At 45.0% G+C, this 26,330-nt stretch overlaps 1 protein-coding gene across 5 annotated transcripts in view; it reads left to right on the top strand.

The window, feature by feature from the left end:
* The first annotated feature begins 16,743 nt into the window (after positions 1-16,743).
* Positions 16,744-26,330, top strand: part of LOC135289798 (mucin-12-like) — a 55,093-nt gene continuing 45,506 nt past the window's right edge. For 2 of the 5 annotated variants that reach the window (XM_064403626.1, XM_064403625.1), the window contains exons 1-4: positions 16,744-16,894; positions 21,639-21,777; positions 23,035-23,209; positions 25,326-25,507. In XM_064403626.1, the coding sequence (XP_064259696.1) occupies positions 16,839-16,894; positions 21,639-21,777; positions 23,035-23,209; positions 25,326-25,507 (552 nt within the window). In that variant the 5' untranslated portion in view covers positions 16,744-16,838. Of the gene's footprint in view, positions 16,895-18,211; positions 18,289-18,358; positions 18,512-19,963; positions 20,054-21,638; positions 21,778-23,034; positions 23,210-25,325; positions 25,508-26,330 lie in introns of all 5 variants that reach the window. The other 3 variants (XM_064403628.1, XM_064403627.1, XM_064403629.1) reach the window with 3 other exon arrangements.

Below are 26,330 nucleotides of genomic sequence, written 5' to 3'. Positions count from 1 at the left end.
AAAGCTAAGAAGATCTCTAGAAAGCTGGGAAAGCAGGCCTTAGAAACAGAAAGAGCCAAGACACTTAGAGCTATCTGCAGCTGCAAAGTCTGAAAGTAGAAAATGTTACAATAGTAGAGCAAGTGAGGATATTAAACAAGAGCTTGAGTCTTAGGCTTGGCTAAGATAGACTTTTAGATGGCAGGAAAATATGCTTAGCAAAATAGTAGAAAGTTTTAAGCTTACTAATGGAACATTGTGTATTGTTAATAAAAAGAAGACACGCAAGCACTGTGTGAAGCAGGTGTACGTGTACTTTTAGTAATCGGTTAAAACAACTGTCTGTAAGCTTTAGCAACATGCTATTGGCTAAAAAGTTTTTAAGATGCTCTGTAAGAAAGAAATCTTTGGCTGCTGCTGGCTGTACGTGAGCTTTGCCCTCTGCCTATTGTCTCAACCATGTAATGAGGCTGATCCCGCCAATAACGCGCAAGTCTTGTACCCGAGCAGCCCCGGCCCGTTCATGAAAAGGAAAAACACCGACACAGCTTGAGGCTTAGGAAGGCAAAGAGAGCCTGCAGGGCAGGTGGCTGTGCTGTGACTGCAGCAGCAGGAGGGGTCACCTCGGGGCTCAGGAGGGGCTCCGCTGTCCATCCGCGATGTGCCCGCTCCTCCTGCGTCCTGCGAGTCCTTCCCTGGCAGTGACAGCGGGAGCTGCTCCCTGCCGCCGGCCGGCTCCTCTGCCTGGAGTCCCTCCGAGCTGTGCAGTACAAGCTCCCTCTTGCCTGGAGCCAAATGTGTGCCTGTGCCTTGGGCTGGCTTTGCCAGCTCTCTTTTTCCAAGCGTGTGACTCCCAGGCTTCTGCCCCAGCCCAGGGATGTTTGTTATTTCCATCCCCAGCTAGTTTGACACGGTGAATCACTGTGGTTTTACCTAAGAGGTGAATTGTAAGAGCCTAAATGAGAGATGCGGGACTCCAGGCGGCTCTTCCAAAACGCAGTTTATCACATGCAAGACGTTAGAGCAGTCCAGGGTCGTGGGCGACAGAGCCTGTGCCTAGAGCTGTCAGCTGCATCTGCAGGCAGGCCTGGAGACCCTTCCTTTAGGTTACAAATGCATTATATACTTTTCTTTGCTGAGCATCTTAATACAGTAGAACCAATCTATACCTTAACTTTTATCTATAGCCTATCATAACTACTACAATTACCATATTCATGTTAGTATTCTCCAATCACTAAATGTGTTTACAGTTTAAGCCAGAAGTTGTTTTTCAGTTTTCTTGCAGTGGAAAATTCTGACACCTTTTTTCCACTTGCAACATTTGCTGACTTGTTTGCCTGTGCTATCTTTCTGCTTAGTAAAAATATCTTCTTGTTTGAGGTGGGCTTATCCTTTGTTCTAAGTCATAAAAACCCCTTCTAACTAACATATCCTTTGCCTCCTTGGTTATCCAGTAAGACTGGCTCAGCAATTCTTTTCTTCTATATCAAAACTTGCTTCCATCTCTATTCCTTCCTCAGCTTCTACATTCAAAAAATCTTTCTGCTAAGCATACGTATCTGTGAGACTTTCTTGTCAAATTTTCATCCTTCCCAACATCGAATCAATAAGATTGTGGTGCTTTCTTGTCCACAATGTCCTGTTAGGACCAAGAAGAAGCTGCTCCTGCAGTTTGGCTTGTGGCTGTTCCTGCACCATTTGCTCCACACGGCATGACCAAACAAAGTCTATCCTTTGCTTTACTAAGTTTAGGCTACAGCTTAGTGCAAATACATGTTAAAAGAGAAGAAATGCCATAAATCCCCTTACATTTTTCCCCTCCCTAGCCAGGGTGCTGCCTGAGGGGGTTCTGGAGATGGACCACGTCTCTCTGACAAATACCCTCAGACGGATGTTTCACAGACAAGACAGGTCTCTTACCCACAGCTGGACACACCTGTGAGGAATTGGGTGCCACGGCCTGTCACACACTCGTCAAAGCTTCAGGATCAGTGAAGAAATAGGGACAAACATTGATGTGGTCGCTCATCACGGAAATGAGAAGTGCCCCAAAGCCAATGTCAGTTGAAAAGGGAAATTCATTACAGACTGCTGCAACTGCACTGCTTAGACAGAGCGACCACTGCCTGATACAAGATGGCTGCAGAATGGCACCACTCTGCTGCCCCTATCTCTAAACAGAGAAATATCCATTTCAGTTCCCACAATCGAGTATGTCACGGGTTACTGAGCGCTGCCTACAGCTCTCTGTGTGTGTCTGTCTGTAAAGAACCAAACATGGACTGAATTATCTGCATATCCACAGAGCAGGAGCTCTGCTCCCAGTGGAGTCCCGGAGCTTTCTCAGCAGGCCTTGGCAGCCAGTGCTGAGCCAACGTGTGGCTCTGCTGCCATCCCAAATCTGCCCTTCCCGTGCCCAGCCTGAGTGCAGGTGGGGCATGTGCTGGCCATGGCCGGAGATTTCCATGGCCCAAATCCTGCAGCATTTCCATCTGCTCATGGCTTGGGGTAGCACAAATCACAAAACCCCCATCGCAGCTGACAAATGGCATTTCTTGCAGATTGCCACACTGCTGATGGACAAACACACGATGTAGCTGCTGCTCTCTGTGAAGAGAGCTGCGGCTACAACTCACGAGAATCAATTTCCATTGAAAAACATCATTTATTTCAAATTGCTGCACCCGTGCTGACAATACAGAACTACACAAATCTCCATTTGGATTAAGAACAAGAATTTATTAGATTACTACAACCAGTCTATGTAAAAATATAAAAATACCAACTTCAGTTAACAAAACCTAATTTATTGCCAGCCTCTACAACTCACTAGATACAAAGATCAATTAGGACTTTAACAACCTAATTTATTACATATTACTACAAGTGTACAGCCCATATAGAAATACAAAAATATGCATTCCCTTGTAGGGGTGCATTAGTTTTAAGTTGGTTTATTCCTGTACCCCCCATTCCTGTTTATGGTTTTGCCCGGGCTCTCTCTCTCTCTCCCTCTCCTTGATTGTCCCGTCAGTTACCAGTTATCTCTCCTAATCCCTCCCTGGCTGCCTGTCTGTTATTCAGTGTCCATACCCTTCCATCCAGAACCTTCTGTCTTGGACACTGAGTGATTGGACCAGAGGTCAGGGTTCAACCCTCAGTTTATTCCCACTGGAGATCCGAGATGTTTGTTACGCGTTATTCCCTCCTCTCAAAAATTTAGATTGGTCATTGTATTCTGTTTATAAGGCCCTGCCGGGCAAGCATTTTTGTCCGCGCCCGACGCACTTTCAATAAACCCTCCCGTTTTCCCTGTCGGCGCGGTCCGGTCTTTCTCCTGTGGGTCGCAGCCCAGCTCCTCTTCCAACGGCTCTGGGGGTTCTCGCCCTTCTGAAGGCATTCAGCCTTAAGCACTCTCCCTAGGAAGTCTCCCAGGGGGAGAGTGCCCTTCCCCCCTCAGTGCTGCCGGCGGCGCGGCCGGAGCGTGCCGGGGAGTCAGAGTCTTACAGGCTAGCTGTCGCCGCTGCATTCCCTCCCCAAGGAACCTTGTACCAAGAACCTTATCGATACAACTGTACAACTATATGACTCCATACATGTTTAAATAGTACTAAACACACACACAGAGAAATATTTATATATATAAAAAATATACATTGTTATAAATACCTATATAACAATCTACATATGTAAACAGAAATTAAATATTACATAATATACACTATATATATGAACAGATATATAACAGGAAGAAAAGGGACCCCAGCTGCCCCATCTTCAAAGCCTCTCCTGCGGCCTCTTCCCCCCGGGCAGAGCAGCTCTCCTGCACAGGGACAGCAAATGGGACATCTGGGAAGCAAAGGGAACACTGAGTCAGTATGCGGACGTTTCCCTTGGCAGCAGCTGCACTTCCATCAGGGAAGAGGAAATGTCAGAGCCTCCCCAGGAGGGTCAGAAAGAGAAAGCAGCCGAGCGGGCCGGGCTGTGGTGAGCGCAGCCGCGGCGGGACCGTCCCGCAGCCCCGGCAGCCCGGCAGAGCCGGCACAGCTCCCAGGCCCTGCCGGCACAGCTGCCTTGCCCAAGGACAGCCCCTGTGCCAGCCGGGGCAGCTGCGCTGAGCAGCCCCAGCACGGGCAGGGCCCACGGCCACAGCCCACGCCAGCCTCAGCCCCACCCTGCCTCCCCGGCCCTGGGGCCTCACCCGGGCTCTCTCCAGGCTGGCAGCAGCGGGGCCTCGCTCCCTGCTCCTGCTGCTGGCCCTCGGCTCCTCCCTGCTGGCTCCAGGCACTCTCCGGCGGTCCTCGTGGTCTTCATTGCAGCTGTGGCAAAAGTGGAGGCTCTGGAATTGGTTCCAAGGCCTGGCAGAGCTGCAGTCCCGGAGCCCTCTGTGCTCCCTGCTGGCCCCTCCATCCCCTCAGCCCCGCCATGCTCTCGGCAAACCCCCAGCCCCCTTCAGCTTCTCCAGCCCCTCACAGTCCTCTCACCTCCCTCAGTCCCTTCTGACCCATCCCGTCCCCTTAGACCCGCCACCCCCTCAGCCTGTGCCACTTGCCTGTCACCTCAGTGCCACCATGGCCCTGGGCTGCCCCACAGCCCTCAGCCCCAGCAGCAGCTCAGGGTCACCGTCCCTTCAGCGCCACCGCCCCCTCAGCCCCCTCAGCCCCCTCAGCCCCCTCAGTCTCACCGTCCTTCAGCAGCTCCTCAGGAGACAGTGCCTGGGGCCACCGGCAGCTCCCAGCGCTCCAGGGACACCCAGGGCTGGAACTGCTGCTGCGCCCGGCCCGGCCGCCAGCTCGGACCCAGCCCAGGGAGAGGGGACACAGGGGGCACAGGGGGAAAAGCCAGAGGTGAAAAAGGCAGCCGAGGGGGAAAGAGGTAAAAATACTGCCTAGACCTACACTAACATCAATCTATCCATCTAAAAATCCATATAACTCTAACTACATATCGATGCAGATTTATAAATATAAAAATATTAAAAATATATTATTACTCTCTATGTATATAAATGTCAATTTTAAAATCTATAAATGTAACTACATGCACATAAATATAATTCTATCACATCAAAATCTATATATAGATTTAACTGTATAGATGTGTATATATATATATATATATGTCCTCTATAAACCTACAAATATAACTATGTGGATATATAAATAGGATTGTATAAATCAATAAATGTAACTACATGGATATATAAATAGAACTATGGAAATCTATAAATCTATGTATAAATGGAGGGATTCCACCTGCCCGATGGTCACAGGCTCTCCCTCCGATCCTTTTTCTCACGCAGGGCAGCCCTCCTGGCAAGGTAGATTAGGTGGAAATCTGAGAAGCAAAGGGAACACTGGGTCAATATTGGCCTCTGTGCATCTTTCCTCTTGGAAGTCACTGTCCTTGTGTCAAAGACTGTAAAAGATGGCCTGAAAGGCAGAGTCTCACTTGGCAATTTGAAGCCTGCTCTTTAAAGAGTCAGAATCCATCCAAGCATTGAAAATTTCTGAAGTTTTGAAGAATCCCAATTAAGTCAAAACCCTTGCAGTGCAAAGGGCACCCATGAGAGCTGGAAACACAGGCAGCCCCAGCTGCCACAAAGAAGCCCAGCCTTGTTCTTTCTCTGTGCTGACAGAGAGACCTCAGTCCCCACTGAAATGGCTGAAGCTCAGGGCTGCTGGAAGCTGAGCTATGAATCAGCACCGTTCCCTGCCGTCTGCAACCTGCCCTCTGCAGTGAGCAACAGCTCCTCCAAAACAACCACCAGCTCTGGGATGAACAGCTGGGAGGGAAAGAACTTCCTAGCAGGCCTGCAGGCTGCACCAGCTTTGCTCAAGCATGCAGATCCAAAGTGCTCTATCTCTCCTTTAGTTCTCACTAATTTGGGGTAATTTCAGGTTTTCCTTGAGCTACTGGATTTGTGACTGATGATTTGCTTGGCCTCAGAGCTTCTGCTGCTTGTATTTTTAATGTATCTCACTACACCTACCAGCAGACTGGTACTACATTGATTTAATGCTTGGAGACAAAAACCTCCGACTTCTACACTGACCTTTTCTTGTGGTTTTTTTCTCTCCCTTCAAGAGTCACTCAGTGTTGCCTCCAGAGCACTGACACCCTACAGCAAATTTATCCACGGACTTCAGCACAAAACTGGGACACCCGAGTTGGTGACACAACTCCACAAGGTCAGCTTTATTCCCTCCTCCCTTGCCACAGCAGAGGACTCAGTGTCAGAGCCTCTGGAGAAGCGTGGAGGGCAGGGCTCGGGGAGATTGTGCCACTGCAGGATTTGAACTAAAGGCACCAGGAAGCACCAGCCCTGCAGACAGGAGCTCAACTCTGCTCATCTCCCTTGCTGCCAGAGGCAGGCTCGCAGCAGCCATCTCACACCTCTCTAAACCAAGGGGGACTCTGTCCTTACCAAGCTCTTCGGGCTCCTGGGAATTGTTCCCGCACCTCCTGGTGCCAGGCAAAGCTCCTTCTGCTTCAGCTCTGTCCACAGGCTGCCCTCCTGAAGACTCAGGGGCAACATTAATATTCCCCTTGAAAGAGAAACAGAAAGGAAGAAACCCTTCTCACCAGTTACACCAAACACCTGGTCCAACAACTCCATGCCTCACACTCTTAATCCCTTGTTCCTAACAAGAACTCTGGGCCCCAAAGCCCTTCAAGAGTCAAAACAATTTCACTTCTCAAACACAGTCCAAAAGCTGTCAAAGCTGACAGTGTTGAACGTGGGGGTGACACTGAACACATGGAATGGCTGCTAAGGAAGGAGTCCTGGCACAGAGATTTGCTCCTCCTCCACAACCCTGAGCAAAGCAGGCTCATCCAGGCTGCAGCTTGGCAGGGACTGCGTGGGAACACACATCTCTTCCCACAGAGCTGCCCAAGAGCAAGGTGACTGAGCTCTGCAACATGGACAGCAAGACTGGCCAGTTTGCCCAGCTGAGGATTTCCCAGATGGAGACTGGGCTGCAGGCACCAGGTTACCCAGAGGACAAGAAAGCTGCAGCTCCAGCCCAGCCCCACACACGGCTCTGGGAGCGCCCACACGCCCGGCAGGGCTCACACAGCAGCAGCAGCAGCTGCAGCCCAGCCCTGCTTTGCCTTGGCCTTCCCACCCAAAAGAGGCACAGCCCACATCTGCTGCTGGAACAGGCACCTCTGGCATGTCCCTCCCTGCACGGGACACTTGGCAATTCTCCAAACACTCTTCTCTTCTTTCCCACCAAACAAAGCCTCTTAGAACCTACAAAGCTTCCACTTCCTCACCACAAACACCCCTGCACGAGGGATTCTTCCCAGGAAAATAGGCACCCAAACCTGACCAACACAGGCTCACACCTCTTCATCCTTATTCAGGGGGAGACTTTTTCATTCCCTCTTCTTTAGGAAGTCTTGTTTCACCAAGCAAATCTTTTCCTGTCCATTCACGGAGCTGAACTCAAGAAGCCTTTGCTTCTCAGCCATGCAACAACATTCACAAGCTCTCAGCTCCCAGCCCTTTTCTTCCCTGTCCAATGCAGTTACCTGAGCAGAGGGAGAAAACATCTCCTCCAGCGTCTCAAGCACCATGTCCAGATCTGGTGGTGGCAATTCCTCTTGCCCAGGAGTATTCCACAGCCAGCTGGGGGCTGTCCATGGTGCAAAACCAGCACTGCCAGCTGGAGCGCTGGGGCCTGAAGTGCCTGGGGTGGCTGCAAGAATCCAAACACATTGGTCAGGCTCCACAATGTGGCTTTGGGACACAGAGCTCTAGTGCTGCCTTGGATCAAACATCACAGGAAGCACAGAGCAACCTCAGTTCCAGAAATGTATTCAGACTTGCCAGGGGATTGGGGGAGTGAGTTCTCCTCTTAAAAAATATTTATCCTAATTCACATGTACACAGATTAAAGCATGGATTGTCAAAGGGATATAGACACACACACACACATTTTATAATCACAGCCTTTTGCATCTTCCCAGCAGCTTTGGGATTTGGCTACATTTGGTTTCTCATCACAAAAGACCACAGAAAGTGGATTCACCCAGGAAGAGCCCAGATCTTCAGACACACATGCTGAAATTAAACTGTGAGTTTTTTCTAAAACCAGCCTTGTGGGTGAGGCTGTATTCTGCAGCTCCAACTCTTCTGGGGCAGGCAGAGCTCATTTCAGTGGTTTGGCTTGATTTTCAGGGCAGACAGTCTTAAACCTCTGCAATATCCCCTCACCATCCTAGTCTGGCTTCATTCAAAGAAAGAGGGGAGTGCACCTAACACTGATGACTTGTTAGGCAATATCTTTTGCCTTGCCCTTGTACCCCTACAGAAGGGCTGTCTGGAAAATGCCCAGAACACCCTCCAAATCTGCAGCAAGGACAGGAAAAGCTGGCAGAAAATCCTTCTGTTTTCAAGATCCCTCTTCCTAGGCGACTTGACACTTTCTACCCGATTCTCGCTTGAGATCTACCCATGATAGAGCACTGCAGGAAAACTCTTTAAAGGGTCACTAACCAGGACCTGCTTGGAAAGCAAGGGTAGAAACTCTTTCCCTACCTGATGAACTGCAGGCTGGCAAATACTGCTCTGAAGATGTGCAGCTGCTTCCCTCTGGAGAGGCCATGGAAGGGCTGTGATGGTCTATGGGACGCAGAGAAACGGTGAGCTCAGGGCGGCATCTGCGGTCTATGGGAACCAGCGGAATGATGAGCTCACGCTTGAGATGAAATTTGCTGGTGCCTGGTTCCTCTGATGAAACCCCAAGAAATCCAGATGAGGCAAAGACTTTCTTGGGAGATGTCAGGAAAAAGTCAGACTCCTGAGCACCTGCGCTTAGCCTGGAAGGGCCTGGAGGCAGCTGTAAACCCTCAGGTGAGGCAGCAGTGAGGTCCTGGTATGAGAGCACTGTGTAGCAGTGAGGGAAGAAGAAAGGAAGCAAAGAGAAGGCCGCGTCACTATTGGTCTTTGGGTGTGTTTCCTTTGGCAGCAACTGTACTTCTATCAGGAAAGACAAAAGCTCCCATCCTCCCAAACAGGGTGAGAAAGAAAAAAATCCCCACATGTTCTGGGGCTATTCAACTAACAATTCCTTGTCTAATTAGCTCTGCCCTATTCGTTCAGCTGTCTGGGAAAACTGTCCCACTGCTGCTCCTTGGCAGAAGGCAACTGCCAGAAACCCAACTGCCCGGTGCTTTCTCCTCTGCTCTACAGGGACAGGAGGCTCCCTCCAGCTGCGCTTGACTGGGCCAGGGCTCTGGGCCAGGCAAGGAGCAGCGCCAGCCACGGCGCACGGCTGGGCCAGCTGCAGCCGAGCGGGCCGGGCTGTGGTGAGCGCAGCCGTGGCGGGACCGTCCCGCAGCCCCGGCAGCCCGGCAGAGCCGGCACAGCGCCCGGGCCCTGCTGGCACAGCTGCCTTGCCCAAGGACAGCCCCTGTGCCAGCCGGGGCAGCTGCGCTGAGCAGCCCCAGCACGGGCAGGGCCCACGGCCACAGCCCACGCCAGCCTCCGCGCCCACAGCTCCCACTCTTTCTCACCGGCTCTGGGCGGCTGCCCGGCGGAGAAGGACGCCAGCGGCCGCTCTGTGCAGAGCTGCTGGAAGCGGCTGGGCTGGCGGCTGCGCACCTCCAGCCCCGCTGCCAGCCGCTGCCTGTTGGCCCTGGTCAGGCGCTTGATATGGAGCAGGAGGTCGGGGCGGTCGCGGCGAAAGTTGGGGTTCCTGAAGTGGAGCCAGCCCCCGGCATCGCCGGGCTCAGATGAGCCAACCCGGCTCGGCACCTTGTGGAAGCCGTAGAGGTTGAGCTGCCGCACGAAACTACCGAAGTGCGTGGCTTGGAAGGAGTCCGGCGTCGGCCCCACCCCCTGGCCGCCCCCGTGGGCGTCGCCCGGGCTGAGCAGCTCCCGCTCGAAGAGCGAGCGGTCGACGAGCAGCCCCTGTGCCCGGCTGTCCCAGCGCACGGAGCGGACGCGGGGGCTGTTCACCAGGCGCCACAGCTTGGCGGGGAAGGCGCTGGCGCTGAGCCCGGCGGGCAGCAGCAGCTCCGCCATGGCTCCGATCGCCGCCTGTGGCCGCAACGCCCGCGGCGCAACGGCCGCGGCTGCGCCGGCGGCGCGCGGCCGGAGGGGGGCGCTGCGCTCGCGCCCAGCGCGGCCCCGGCGCGGGCCGGACTTGGCGGGGACGAGCGCGGCAGAGCCGGGGCCGCGGGCACAGCGCGGGCGGGGCGGCTCCCGGCGCTGGCCGGGCTCCGCACGGCACGGCGCGGCACGGAAGGGCAGCGCCCGGCACGGCATTTCAGGGCAATGGAAGCCCGTGGCGAAGGCACTGGGAGCAGTTGCGGGCTCTGTCCCCACTGTGCATCCCGTGCCTGGGTCACCATCGGTGACAGAGAGGAAGGACATTGCTCTGGCTTGGCTGGGGAAAGGATGAGAAGGGGGCATTAGAAAACATTCATTTGGTCTCCTTTTCAGCAGACTGGCTCTTTTTATCTCACCGTGTCTGCCTGTCTTTGGCAGAGTTGGCACATTTCTCGTGCTTTAGAGTCAGCTACAGCAGCAGGAAGGGGCAGCAGGTTTGTCAGATTGATTTCAAAGCTAAAGTGCTGCCCCATGGATGGATGCTGCTTTATTCAAGGGATTTCTGGCCTGGAGTTGTAGTGAACTCATGCTGGTGTTTTCCCAAACAGTGTTGCCTTTTTCTTTCCTCAGGAATCACCTCTTCTTCCCCCCATCTGGGGAGAGTTCCAATGCAAATGCCTCCTGCAGCCAGCTCTTGTCACTGTAGACTGACAAAGGAGATTTCACAATGGAGAGAGACTCCCTAGAGCTGCTGTGGAGAGCTGAAGGGGGAAGCTTTGTCCCTCAGCCTTGAAGTCTTGTTGGAGAACTGCTTGTGCTCTGGGGGACGCACAGCTTTTCCAAGCCCTGCAGGTTCATTCCTGAGCTTCCTGACACGCCACAGACTTTGGGACTGTCATGTTGGAGTACAAATTTCAGTCTGGGAACTTTTGTGACACAGGGAACAGGATTAGCCCTGCAAGGCCAGGCTAGGGCCAAGAGCAGAAGGCCAGCAGTCTGCATTTGCCCCCAGGGAGCCCTCCAGAGCAAGAAGCCACTCCTGGCCAGGGGCTGAGGTGCCCGAAGCTGCCTCCCCGCTGTGCAGCTCTGCAGAGCCCACGCAGCGCCGGGTCCTGGGCAGCTGGGACAGTCCGGCTGCCCTGGAGCACAAGGAGTGTCCCAGAGAGAAGCTGCTGCCCTTTGCTTTGCAACTGTTTCACAGAGTCCTGTCATTAATCCACAGTGTCTGATATGTTTTCCTTTTCTCTCCCAAATTTAACCCAGCTTTTTGAGAAAATTGAGTGATGTAGCTTCTGCTGGTGGTGGTGCTTTTGTCTGCAGGTGCTTTTGTCCTTGAGCCAAGGACAGAGTCCACTGTTAACATCCCAGCTTTGCCATGTCAAGGAAACCACTCACAATTGGGCTTGTAGTGTTGAGCAGTTTTCCTAGTTTTTGGAAAGCTACGACCTTAAGAAACCCAACAGATTTTTCTCCATGAGGATACCAGCAGTAGCATGATGCCAATATTTTTCACCTCTTCTCTGTGTCTTTGGTGCTTTTAAGAGTTCCTCAGTGCCCAGCAGGAATGAAAGGACCTGTGATGATGTGATTTAAGAGCTCTGTGTTGTTCCTTGCCACATGAGTGTTCATGACAAGCTGGACATCCCACTCGTGGCTCTGTTGAGTTAAATTCATGCCAATTCTGTGCAAACAGCAGCCCCGAGGTGCTGAGGAGAGCAAGGACAGTGGGTGGGTGTGCATGCACACAGCCGGGGCTGACTGCTGTGTGGGCAGAAGATTTTGGACTGCTGTACATCTTCACTCTCCCAGGCTGGAGGAATATATCAAATCTATATTCAATAAAAATATGTATCAAAATAATTCAAAATGTATCACACAGCACATATGAATTGATTATATATGTAATTTATCATCTATATACTGAAATAAATGGGCAGGAGATCTTTCTCCTTTTTAATGCCTTTATTAAGAAGAATCAGCTCAGGTGGGGAGAAATCGACGGGTTGCCCCCACACCGCCGCTGCTCCCAGGGGTGGCACGAAGAAGGAGGATGATGCAGCTTTGTCTGCTGGTCTGCAGACAGAGCTGGGGACTCTGTCCTCACGGGAGAGTCGTAGAGTCCTTAGCTTGTTTGTTTAACACTCCGGGATGTCTTCTTAATCAGTATCTTTCAGGTTAAGGTGAGAAACATAAAGGTTGAAGCAGGTACGGGACTATGCTCCCATCCATAGACGTTACTTAAGTCACTTGTTGGCTCGTGATTTTAGGGGTTCTTCTTGTAAAAACTGTAAAACTGTAAAAAAACCCAGGGTGCAATGCATTTCTCATTTGCATGTTGTCTCTGGTGTCACTGCCCATTCTCTTTACCCTGGAGGGTTTCTCTTGGTGTCTTTTTGGCAAGCGGCCAGCATCAGGGGAACAATAGTTAATCACTGGCCATTAATGGGTGATTAAGGACTTTTTCTTTGGCAGCACACCCAAAGAAGTCTGACCGGTTTGACTTGATTTTTTTTTTTTTAACTCTGAAACTTAAAAAAAATTACAACTTTCTATTCATAACATATACTACATGTTATATGTCAGAGAGCATTTTGGGCAGACGCTGTGGCCTATATGCACAACCCTGCAGGCAGAACAATGGACATTCTGTGGATTTAGAAGCATGCTTGCAAACACCCTGTGTACATGCCTGATAGCAGAAGCATTCTGCCTTTCTCCTTTTTCCCCCTACCCCTGCTCTCTTTCATGAGGAAGTTTGCCAACTGCATCCCAGGGAAGAGGATGTGAAAGAACATGGTCTGAAGATGCTAGCAGAGGACGTGAAGATGTTCTGCTGATACTGCTGACAAAATGAGCTACGTGACCAAGATATGTTTAAGAAATGCTCTTTGTTTTATGCACAATGCTTTGTTAACAAATCAGATACTTTCCCATGTTGCTTGAACTCTGGATAACCATATAAATGTACCCTGAACCTAACAATAAAGGAGCATTGATAATACTTTTATGAGAATTCGATCTTTGACTCCAGAGAGTCCTCTCCTTTTTCCCCCTACCCCTACTCTCTCTCTCATGAGAGGAAGATTGCAGTTGCAATGTTTCCCTGGGCTATATTCCAGGTGCTCTCAGTGCCTATGTCACCTGCAAGGCTCAGTCCTGGCAGCTCCAAGCAGATTTGCTCAGAGGGATTCTCCTGTGTCCCCAGGCCCTGTGATGGGCTTTGAGCCCCTCATCCCAGCCTTTTGGAATCAGTAGAGCTGGTCCTCAGGGACTTGATTCAGGCACTACTGGAGACTGGCTTTTGGTGCACCAAGCTCCTGATGGACCTGGATGGTCTTGGTGGGAGGAGTTCAGGCATCACCCCAAAGCAGGCTCACCTGTAGATGTGCTGGACCAGGGGAAACATTTTGGAGAACAAATTGGAGCCTCTTTTTCCCCAGAGATGCTCAAAGCATAACTACAAGACTAAGGAAAGGGATGAAAAAGCCAAAGTAAAATCAGCTGCGTAAGATGCTGGACAAGGAAGGCAAGAAAGGAGATCATGTATTGGAAAAACTCATGCTCTTTAGAGCTCTGCTTGTATCCCACAGGAGATACGTAAGAGAGAGATTAATTATTTTCTAACAAAAGACTTATACAATTTTCTTACACCTTAAAAAAACCCTGCATCTTGAATTTCAGCAGCTATCAGGGATGTTTAAGCTGCCTTTTTTCAGCTGGAAATCTGGCTGATGAGATCAAACCCAAAGGCATCTTCTCCCATACCAGCACCTGTGCAGTGATGACAGCAGGCTAGCAGGCAGAGCATGTTTTTTAGCAGCCCCTTTCCCCACATGCACCAGGGGAGATTGAAGTCAGGGTTAAATGTCTCTAAAATCCTTGGCTGCAACAGAGGTTTAATCCCCAAAAGCAACAGAGAATAATGGAGTTATTAAGTAAGAGGTTTTGCTCTCAGCACCAGGGTTTAAGGCTAAAACCTCTCCAGTATTTTCTGCTTGGTGTAACAACGCCGAAATCTCCAACCTCTCTGTCCCAATTCTCCGCCTGTCTCTCATTTTGCACTGTCCATGCCTCAGGAGCTGGTGAATGGAGAGTAAACTGCTGAATGCTTCAAAACCCAGCTTCCTAGGATCAGTTCTAATTGTCCAATTTATAACTACCATGCTTTTATGAGGGTTTCTCTTCCCACCAGCTAACTGGCTCAGAACAAAACAAACCATCGTTATTCCTGCCGAATTCAAAATAAATTCTCGTGAAGAAAATTCTTTTTTCGGGCATGTTTTCTTTCTAAAGGATATCCATGATAGTCAGGGCATGTGATTGCTGGGCTCCAGAGTAACAGTGAGCTGCCCAAACAGATCTGCTGACTTCCAAATCCTCAGTAGCTGGGTCTTGCTGTGCAAACAAATCTCACATATTTGGTATGCAACAGTGGCCGGGCAGTTGCTCTTTATTTTATTCTTCCTTATTTGCAGCTTTGCTTAATGGTGGCATTTTTTATTTTTCTCCATGGATAGAAAACTTCCATAAGCTTCTAATTCTTCTTACTTATGAACTTGAGGCAACCTCCAGGACATTAGCAGGCAATTTAAAAAAGGATTTCGAGAATGCCATGAGTAGGAGTGGGCAAGAAGGAGCATGGTATGGCTGTGTCCTCTCTACTGTGTGCTTATGTCTTCCCAAAGAGGCTCTCTCCATGACCAGGTCAACATCCACAAACCAATGGAACAGAAAAGCAGGAGCCTAATTAATGCTGTCCCTGCTGATGAGGAAAACAAACATGACAAAACAAGGCTGAGGAAAAGAAGAACCAAAGGCCTGGTTTATGTGTTCCAAGGAGCTGTGATTGCAGTTTTGGCAGCTAAATGGCTTAGAGCTTTAGCCCAGTCTTCTTGCTCCCTTTTCACCTGGACAAAAGGGCTTAAAAGGAGGCACTGGATTTTGAATGTGTGTAGGAGAATCCAAACACAGGCATCATCTGCCAGTTTGTGGAAATGAAGGAGTTGACAGCTTTGAAGCACTCAGCTGATTTCCTAGTTAATTTCCGTGCTGCAATAATCAGTTCCATGACTGAACAGCAGAATGTTGTTTAAAAACCAAAGTCCTGGCTTTGTGGACATTTAAAAATAGGTGCAGCCAGAAACTCCTTTTCAGAAATTATGGACAAGCTGAAAGTAAAAATGTTCCACTAGTCAGTTCCACTAGCCCACAGCAAGTGCACCACTGATCTGGAGAAAGAGTCCTTGTCTGGGATGTGGATTGTGTGAAAGACTGTCCAGTATGAAAAACAAAGCATCCTTGTAGAAGGCAATATTTGAATTTACAGGAAGGCTTCATGCAGCGCAGATGGAATACCACTGACTGCACCTACATCTTGCAAAATTCAAATGGAATTCCAGTAAGATGAAAAAAAGAAGCTGAAAAGCCCAGAACCTGCAAGAGCAATTAAATAGGCTTCAGTAAAAATTCATCACCCTGTGAGAGGGTTGACAGGGTAGGAGAATTAAATAATGCATTACATTGGAGGCATCAGGCACAATCACTTTTGAAAGAACAGGAGCAACAGGTACAGGAGTTCAAACAAAAAACTAGAATTGCACTCAAGTGAAGCAGCAGATAAAAGCCAAGCCTTATATGAAACTCTAAAAGAAGACACAAAGCACATGGCCATGGACTGGACCTGAAACTTCTCTTCACAAAAGGAAATAGAAAACAACTGTGAGAAAGTCTGCATTTTATAACTCAATCTTTATTTCAAATATCCAAACTTAAACCTCACTTTCCTGTGATTTGTCCATGGAATGGGTTTGTTGTCTTGCTCTCTACTTTTAATATTTTGTTTGTTTTAAAATCACAATCTGGTGCACTAAGATCTCTTGGAAATAATTAGAAAAAAATAAAACAACAACAACACACTCTTCATTCCCCCTTATATTTAATAATATATTTAAATATCACAATATATTTAAAATAACTACATGCGACAGAATTAGCATAACCATATCTGAAAGCCATTTACAGAGATCAGGTCACAAATGAGAAATGAAGTTTTGAGACTTATCCCAGAGAGTGTGGAATGTTGTGGAGCTTCTATCTCTTGCAATTAAAACCTGCAGTCTTGAAGGACATATCCCTGGTATCCTGATGGATGTGTGCCATAAGGCAAAACCTGAAAGAAGCTCAGGATACCGTGGCTGGTGCCAGCAAAGAGCTAAATCATCTGCACGCTAAGTATGCAGAGAGAATTTAGCAGGAACTTTAAAAACAGAGCTACAGAAAGTACAGAAGTGCTCAGAGGAGGAGAAAGTGCTTTTACAGGATACGCTAAGGTGGGTTTTATTCAGTTGTTGTTTGACACACATGCTCACACCTGGGGCTCCAAATCTCTGGGCTTGAGAGGTTTCACAAGAACCTTTCCCTAACCCTCACTCCCTCCTCATCGAGGCAGATGTGCTCCTGTGGTGCTCCCCTGCTTTGAAATCTGTCCACAGATGTTCAAATCTTTCTGTCTGTTTGTTCCTCTCCATAATCTGGTGAGGACACGCACATCTCAGCGTGTGGCTTTGGTGCCCGTGTGTGCTTTTGATTTTCTGCAGCTGTATTTGACCCTCGGGAGCCCTTAAGCCTTTAAACACATCTGGGAGGCGGGAGGGGATGGGGAAGCCCCGGCAGAGCCCAGTGCTGGGTTCTGTGAACTGTGACCTCACCGTCCGTATCCAGGCAGCTGTGGAATCCTGTTCAGGGTTCCCCCTTGGTCCCAGCACTGGAATTCCTGTGGCAGTCCCAGCTCGTCATGCTGGAGGACGAGCACCATCGGGACAGCTCCAGAATTCCGCTCCAGACCGTCGGGTGAGTCTCTGCAGCTTCGCTGCGGATTTGTCCCTCACTCCTGGCTTTGACTGTTTGAGTCAGTGCCCCTTCAGATCACGGGTGGGTTTATTCTTGAGCGGTCTCTATCAACTTCAAATGTCGTGGGACCTTCAAACGTCATCCTGTTCCATGCTCTGCCGTGGGCAGGGACACATTCCACTCTCCCAGGGTGCTGCTCCAAGCCCTGTCCAGCCTGATCCTGGACACCCCCAGGGATGGTGCAGCCATTGCTGCTCTGGGCACCCTGTGCCAGGGTCTCACCACCCTCACTGAGGAGCATTTATTCCTCACACCTAAATCAGTGGCCTATTCTGAAGTATCCAGCATATATTCAGAAGTTTGCAAGAAGAAACTGACACAGCTTTTCAGTGACACATCAAACAATTCCCAAGCAAAACCTTCCTCTGCTGTTTTGTATTGTTAACTATGGAGTTGCCCCAAGCCGCTCTGTGGCACTGGAATTTCTTTTTTCCCTAAGTGAAATAGCATGCTTTTTGAATTTATCCCTTTGTGTGCTAGTAAGCTATTGATACATATTTTAACACAGGGATATTGCATATTCAAAATCTTTAGCATTCTCAGGTGACATTCTTCAGATTTAGTTTTTCTTTTCCTCGATGTGACTTCAGAGTAATTTAAAGAAGTTTTAAAACTTCAGAATGATGTGGAAGTGACAGAAAACATTTTGATTCTGTTGTGAAAAGACTTTTTTTTTTTCCTATTCTTTATGAGATTTTGGTGTAAGTTGCAACAATAAAAAGAAGGATGTTATGAAAAACTAATTTCTTAGTTCTCAGGTCTATGTTTTAATGCAAAAATTCTGTGTAATCTTAAAAGACTTAGCAGCCTTTAACATAGCAAGTGTTCTATTAGGCAGGCAACCTTGGATATTTGATCTACTTAAAAATAATAGTTTTGAAGAGAATCAGATTTTGTAATCTTCTTAGGAGAATGTAGCTCAATCTACACAAACACAACATTTTTTAACTGGTGTTCTGAAACCTCTGACAGTGGATATTCTACTATATATATATTTATTTATTTATTTCTCTATAATAGTCAGGCTTAGAGGACTAGCAGTACAATTCTATTTTCTAAAGCTGATGTCAAATTGCAGTTGTGGTAATTGTTCATGTGGTAGCATGAGTGGTTAAAAACATCAGTATTTTAGTAGGTTGACAAGTAAAGCATGCCTCTGCTAGAGGCCATGATGGTTTTATGATACAGAAGAGACTAATTTTTGAGGCTTATCAAGTAAAAGTATATATGGTTAACTGTGTTCTTCATTCTCCACAGTTTATAGACTTAAAAAACTGCATTTAGGACACAGTGAGTTCACCTTCAGACAACATCACTTCCAGAGAATCTAAGTGGTGAGGTTCAGTTCTGGATTTTTAAGTCTAGCAGTTTAATTCCTGCTTTTCTGGCTTATTTATTTCCTAGATGGCTGAAATGATACAATCCAGGCTGAGGAAGAACCAGATATGATGTCACACATGCAAGCTGTCATAGAGTGGTCAGGAGGCAGAGACAGTTTCTGCCAGCATGTAGGAGCACTGCCCAGGAGGCACAGGAGGGTTTTTCACACAAATTGAGGTGGCAGAGATTGGCTTGAAGTCTTACCATGACCCCTGTGTTTTACAAATTGATAAGAGTTTGATCTTTGGCACAAACTGTTTGTCTCTCTTTAGTCTGTACAAAACTGCCAGTTGTATGGGAACAGCAAAATTCCACAAATACGGACTTTGGTTAGAAAATCAGACTGCAGTCTGCTCCCTCAGCTGCAGAAGTTTAGCAAAATGACACTGCTATGTAGTAAGTGAAAGAACATTTCTCTCTGTTGCAAAACTACACTGCATTTTCTGCCAGCTGTGGAATTGAAGCTAGTGAAAAGCTGCTGTTCTGCAATGGTCAATGCTGACTGTAACCAGTGGACTTGTGAAGTGAAAACTGAGAATTTAGGTTTGGAGCCACTAAATATCTTCTGTGATGTAGAACTCAAGAGCTATTCCACCCGCTCATGTGCTTTATTGAAGATTCTTAAAGTCCTGCTAAAACTGGTGTCTTAATAAAAACGGTGTCTTATTAAAAGCTGTAGTTGGTAAAAAACATATTTTACCTCAAAACCAAGGGTTGATGAACTACTAATATATGAAAATGGAAGTAGAAAACATTCTCTGAATTTTGTTAGACTGCAAACTGTGCATGGTTTGAAATGTTTCAGGGACTTTGTGTGGTTTTGTTTTTGAGTGAATCTTCTGAGAGCTTTGTACTATTTCAAAAGATGTCTAATGCTTTTTTTGCCAGTACTTAATATTATGTTCTCTGTTTTAAAGACCTAATAGACATTTTTCATTTCGATAGCATCCTTAATTTGCTAATGCTTGTGGTGTCATACAATTTGTGCGTGGTATGATTTTGTTGGTTTTTTTTTCCTCCCCCAGACCCCCAACAGATTCGGTTAAGCAGAATAGTTAATTTCATAGTTAGTTTATCTTCTGAGTAAATTTTAATGTGTCGTTGCATTATGATTTTTTGTTGGTGGACATTTCATAGGAGAGCTGTAAGAAACAGATTTCTTTAACTCTGACTGCCATAGAAACCAATGTAATTTAATTAAAGCCTTAAAGGTTTTTACAAAAAGTGGTTATTCTCTTGCTTCCATTCTGTGTAGTCTCCATGAAAATTATATTAAACCTCACCAGGTTTAAAGAAGCCAAATGACTCCCCTGCTGCCTACAGACCAATTAAATGGTTACCCTTTCCATAGCTCTTGTTTCTTGGACCAGGTCTTCCCCAGTTTTCAGTTTGGGTTTTGCTTTTCCCCCTTGGTGCTGTCTGGCTTTTAGCTATTTTCAGCTGAGACTGATACTTCATTCATCATCTCTGAATGAAATTACTTGCCTTTATTTCTTCTGTGTTTTCCCCAGAAAGGGTGAAAAAAGGGCGACTCAAACCTATTATATGATGTCACAAACAAGATTTTATTCAGCTTAGAGATACTCTGGCTGTTCAGGTTATACTTATTTCCAAATCTTCTTACTGCAGGAGCTGAGTTGCACTAAAAATAGTGATTTTAATTATTGCTGATCTCTTTCTCTTTGAGTCATGTTGCTTGCTCTGGATATGGCTCTGGTAGTAAGTACTGAAGACTAATAGTGAGCTTGTGGTTTTCTTGCAGTGCAGGCAGATTTTAATGATTCTTATCTCCTACATTTATTAAATACATAAAATGTGTTAAGAACAAGGCACCTTGTGGAACAATTTCTGATGTTCTGATCTGACAGATGACATCTGTCTTCTTTTTAAATGGGAATATACTTACTATTTATTAAATGATAAAATATTTATGGTGTGCAGTTAAAAAAATGAAATATCATCCTTTAACAGTAGTAATGTCTTTAAAAGCAAGATTTAATCTAAGTTACCAATCCCCTTGTTGATAGCATTTGTGTATCTTTGGCCAGTCAAAAAAAAATCATGAGAAGATATATGTCAGCAGGTAAATTTTTGGTCAGGAAAACATTAATTGTGCCTATACACAAATCTAGGGGTAAAGTGGCCACTTTCTCTTTAGAAAGTTCTATTAATTAAATGCCAGTACGGTGTTATTTCTAAAAAAAATACTTCATGTAGACAAAGGTATGCATGGTATTTTAGTATTTACATTTCTGTATTTACACTAAACTGTATGATACCAGTTTAGTGCTTAATTTAATCATGTTTCTTTTATCAGTGTATTTCACATTTATTGCCCATAAACTCTTGCACTTTTATCTGGAGAAAATAATTATTGCAATTCAAATACTGTGAACACTGGTTTTCAAGAACTGAAATAACTTAAAAGTTTTCCAGTTTGAAGTGATAATAATTTTACTCAAAATTATTTAACTGGTTAATAAATACTTTTTAAATACAACTATTTATATATATACATATACATATATATGTATATGTACATATTTATGTGTGTGTATATATACAAATAAATTTATATATTCTATGTATAAATTTTTCACTTTATATATAGAAACTTGGTCTTGACTCTTTTGCCATTGTTTGTGGTCACTGAGGGCTGATTCTGCTAATTGCTAAGTAGATTTTGTTTTAACTGAAATAGTTGTGGAAATTATGATTAAACAGGGTAGTTTGGAGGACTAAATCTTCAATTTGTGTTGTGTTTGTGGTCACTTGCATGTCTGTAATTTGAATGTATGTATCTCTGAAGACAAAGTGGGTGAAAGTGGGGTTTTTCCCACATCTGTGCATTTGTTTCATGACAGAGGTGGTTTTGATATGGTAACTCATGTTAAAGAAATGAGACTTATTGTGAAGACAAAAAGCATGCCAGTTGTTTTAATTTACATAATTGGAATTATGTTTTTAAGCCTCCTGCAAGTTAATTATCAAAATTATGGAAGTTCATTATTAGAAACAAAGATACTGAAAAATAAAAATGAATGTGTTATGCCTAAATCAACTTTGTTAATCCAAAGTGAATCTCTCTTTTAAGTTCCTGCTGCCACATCTCCCCTGTCTTGCAAAATAAACAATTCTATATAATCCTTTCTTCAAAGAAAAATATTTAGATGAAAACTGCACAAAATAATTTTACTTATGTGAAAATTTAAAACTCTGGACTCATGATTGGGTAATTGAAGTAAAGAAGCATTACAACTTCAAAGGAATGCTCATGGTTTTTTTTTCAAAACACATTTTTCAGATCAGATAATGTCATTCAAGGGTCACAGTTACCTCAGGGTATAAATCAAATAGAAATGGACACTGTTGAAGATCTGAGAAGAAAACTCCAAAGTCTGGAGAAAATAAATTTGGAATTAAACCATCAACATGTTCAAGAGGTAAGGACTGGTTTTGTTTGTTTGTTTGCATTATTTTACCCTTGGAACAAATGTAATTTATTTCCTTAAATGCAGTTTGTTTCCTTGAAATAATCTTTTCATCAGGTGAATCAAAATCGCATTCAGTAGTTGGAAAATAACAAAGTAGCACTGTACAGACATCTTATGCCTGTCCATAGGAACTGATATCACTTTTAGTGTCATTGCTAATAGTTGAAGGTTTGTGTAAGAAACTTGAGCACTACACAACACTAAAGTCAGGCAGAAGTATATTTTATAGCCCCAGCTTTGGAATTCTCAATGTAAGATGTAGTTTGTTTGTTTGTTTGTTTGAGTGTTTTAATCCCAGTAATTCCAGGGATCCATTTTACAGAATCACCCCACCACTGATGGAGCAAAGGGAACATGACAAGGGCAAGCCACTGTGTAAGAAGCAGGAATCTTTAAATAAATGGATAGGAAACAACATACTTGGATTATTGGCTGTATTTAGTAGAAAACAGATGAATGAGCACCCACACCAGCTGCCCCTAACAAACTGCTAGGAGCAGGATCGTTGCTTACAGCAGTAATAAAATTCAAACTAAAGAAAATTTTAATGAAGTATTTTCTCACTGCTACTTCATTTAGGTACTAGTTTGCCACAAGAGCATCAGGGAAAGCCCTTGTAATGGGGGTTAAATTATTTCCCATGAATGGAGCGCCTGTTGATGAGGATGCTGCTGCTTTGTGGATGTTCTGAAGAAATGCATGTTTTACTTTCCACCTTCTTGAGTTCAAATGGCTTGAACGTGGTTTCCTGGGTCCAGTTTTTGGCAGCAGTGACTAGACTACCTTTCTTAGACCAGACAAGAACCCTTTTTGAAATCTTTTCTGTGTCTGTCTGTTGTGTTTAATAGCATTCAGCTATTAACTGCTATGATGACTGCTGAACATCATTGGACTGAAGTTTGTGTTACATAGTGAGTTACTAGGTGTCTGATAATCTAGTATCTCAACACAACTGCTTTTCTAGTTGTTAAATGCAGTTACCAGAAAATTGTCTGTGGAATATAATTGCAGCTTTTATTTTCTTAAGGCAGAGTATGTTTGGAAAAACAGAGAAGTATGTTTAAGGTACATGAAAATGATTTAGGAACAGGATCTGTTTGCATAAAAAAAAAGTATCTACAATGTGCAGTTTCAAGACTGTATTTCAAATTCAGAGGGGATAAGATGGCAGCTGTGAATGCAATTTCTGAAATATTTATTTTCTAGATATTTCGCCATGAAAAAGAAATAATAAAATTAAGGTTGGAACTGGAGAGAGGAGAAGTTCATCGTCAACATCTGGAGAGTGCAATGTCATTTGCTAGACAAGAGGCTCAAATACAGATGTATTCCACAGAGGATGAACTGTGTGATGTAAAAAGCAAGGTTTTGGAACTTCAAGGTAACTTGCAAAAAAAAAAAGGAAAAATCATAGACCAGAGGCTACATCAGTCCCAAGTCATTAAAACAAGCAGAGATTGCACAAGGCTTTACAGTTACAGCCTTTCTTGATTGTTTCTTATTTTCCCACGCCTTATTCATCTGCTTCTGTAAGCTCATAAGAGTTTACAAAACCCTTGCTCTCTTGTATGAATTAAATATAACCTGCTAAGCCTATCAATACCTTTATTTTCCTCTTGCTCCTTACCTTCTGTTATTCCTTCCCTCAGTGTGTACAGAAATTAAATAAGGTGTCCCTCTCTACTTCCTGCTTATCACTGTGACAATAATTCTTCCTTTTCCATTTCAGGGAAAAAATTAAAATTGAAACCTGTTCATTTGTTTACACTCTTTCAAAAAATATTTTCTCTCCCCTCAGGAGTTCTCATCGTGCTGCTTTTTTTCTTTCACCTTTTCAGATATTTCTAGCTTTTTGTTGCTCATAGCTGGCCTCTTCATGTCATCTTTGGTTTTGGTTTTATACAAATAACATGTGTCATCACAGTAGTGTGTGGAAAGGAAGGGCTTTACCAACACATGTTTCCCCCTACTAGTTTTGCATCAGAAACTCAAATTTTCTTAATTCTTCTCAAGCAGAGAGGGATTTCTCACATTTAAAAGCTGGGGAGATGCATTTTTTGTTGTCTCAGTAAGTGTAATACTGTTTAAATTTAGTACAGGAGATGTATTTGTGAACCTTTGGTGTTCACTGAAAAGACTGGAGCACCCCTGGAGTTTGTAACCTTACAAGGGTGGAAGGAGACTCTGAAACTTGAACGTACACCTATACTGCCAGGTTTTTTTAAAGATAATAAGAAATCTGAACTCCCATTCATTTGGAAAACACACAAATTACAAAAAAACTTGATTGGTTTAAATTTTTCAAACTGTTTTTTGTTTGGTTGTGGCTTTTTGTTTTGTTTGTTTTGTTCTTTGTTTTTTTTTTTTTTGTTTTGGTTTGGTTTTTTTCTGGTTTTGTTTTTCTTGTGACAAATGTCAAAGAAGCCAAGTAGTTGTAATGTTGCTTCTCATTTCTTTTTCAGTTTTTAACTTACTGCTTCTTCTTCCTGGTCTCTGGGAGCCTTGCTCACCTCATGTGGTGCTTTTGACACAATCCCAACTTAACTTCTAGGACAGAGCACCTCACTTCTGGCCTGTCTTTAGTATTTTCTCCAAACTCTTGTTCTGCTGTTCTTCTTGAGGCTTGACTTCCTGACATCTGACTGCTCTTCCCCATCATTGTGTCCGCTAATTCTCTGTGTTCTCCCAACATGTCTCTTCTGGATTTTTCACCCTTCTCCGGCTAGGAAGAAATTTCAGAAGAATGGGATGAATTTGAAGTAAAAATCTATTAGAAAATGGTGATCACATAAACAGCAATATGGCTAGTTGTACTCAGTAACCTCAAAAGCTAATACAAAATATTTTTGACTGAGTTTGTGAAATGAAGCAAAGTTCTTAGTAAAACTGCTTTTAGGAAAATAACTCTTCCTTGGCATTTAAGCTTTTACAGAGAAGTAGATCCAGTATTTCCCTATATTGAGGCAGATGCTGGTGTGAATATTTAAATCTCTTGAGCAGCAGTAAATTTCCCCAGAAAAGCCAAGCCTTTGCTCATTAGCCCAACCTGCCTTAGGTTTTCCTGGAGTCATTTTCATGTGACAGGTGTCTGATTTTACTGTTACTTAAACTGAACTTAAAATTAATTGATACAGACTGAAGTATCTCATAGAAATTTGGGAATAAGCTAACCAAGTGTTGCAGAAAAATGTAATTAAGCTCCCCATGCTATAGAGGCCTCACTTGAAAGAGTTGAATTTTTATTCCTTTCCAAAGGGAGAAGAGCTTTAATTTGTAGAAATCTCCAAAGTATTTCTATGTCCTTGTGTGAAAGATGCCACAGGAGCACCAAATGTGATTGTTTCTCTGTAGTGAAACTGGAAGTGTTACTGTTCCAGTGTTTCACAGGATATCACAATACACAGAGGAACTAATGTTTATTATACTTTTTTTTTCTGAACATGCTTATTTGCAGTGCTATTTGTCTTTATAATTTATTTTTTTTTGGTAAAAATCAGTACTCAATGACAAATACCAGGAGAAAGCAGCAGAGACTGAGAAGATGGTTCAAAGTGCTCAGCGGCGGTGGGAAGAGGAGCAACAAAGATTTGCTGTGGAGAGGGATAACATTCACAAAGTACACCTATCTGAACTGGAATTCCTTTTGAAAGAAAAAGCTGGAGAAGAAATGGCTTGTCAGGTATGATGGAAAGTTCCATGAGCTGCTGGAACTGATGAAAGTTTTTTGGGTGCAAAGTGTGTGTGGGTTGGAGTTTTCGTGGTTCAAAGGGGAAAAAATCTCCCCCAGACAGTTAAATGCTGCAGAATAGTTCTGAAGATTACAGCTTTATGGAGTTACACTTAGTGTGTACTGCTGGTTTGGGGCTTTGATGGTACCTGGCTGTTTGTCATGGTGAACACGTAAGCCAAGTTATCAGTACACAGTGCTAGTGACAAACAGAGGAGCTTGTGGACAGGACCTAAGGTCCTTCTCAAAACAAGCAGAAACACAAGCCAGTTTTCATTCAAAGCTGATTCTTGTAAAGATAGGGCAGGATATAGGCTGTGAAGAAGCCTACTTTTAGACACAGTTTTCTTTTTACGTTGCCAGGTGCAGCAGGGTAAGCTCTGAGTTCTGGCTAACAGTAAGGGGCTGAGTTAGTTTGAGGAGGCTCTGGAAGGGTATTGCCTTCTGTTATGTACAGTGTTTTGTAGAACTACCTTCAGAGAGTTTAATGCTGCAGCAAAATATCAGTGTTGAAAAAGTATGTTATGCTCTGTCAAGTGATGTTTGTCCTTGAAAAAGGATAAAAGGAGCAGTGTATGGCTCAGGACATTGTGTTCTCTGTCAGTTCCCTGGCAGTGTTCTCTACCAGTGGCTGTAGGGGCTTTGTTGGTCAATGTATTAAAGCTACAAAATTGTAGGAAATGTAATTAACATGAGTTGACTAAGATTGCCATGAATACATTGAGCTTGTTAAACAGGTCTGAGCTGTAGTGTCGGAACCCAGGACATCTCTCTG

Source organism: Passer domesticus, chromosome Z (genome assembly GCF_036417665.1).
Source record: "Passer domesticus isolate bPasDom1 chromosome Z, bPasDom1.hap1, whole genome shotgun sequence".
NCBI lineage: Eukaryota > Metazoa > Chordata > Aves > Passeriformes > Passeridae > Passer > Passer domesticus.
Note: the sequence above shows the minus strand (reverse complement) of the source record. Positions and strands in the feature narration are given on the sequence as shown.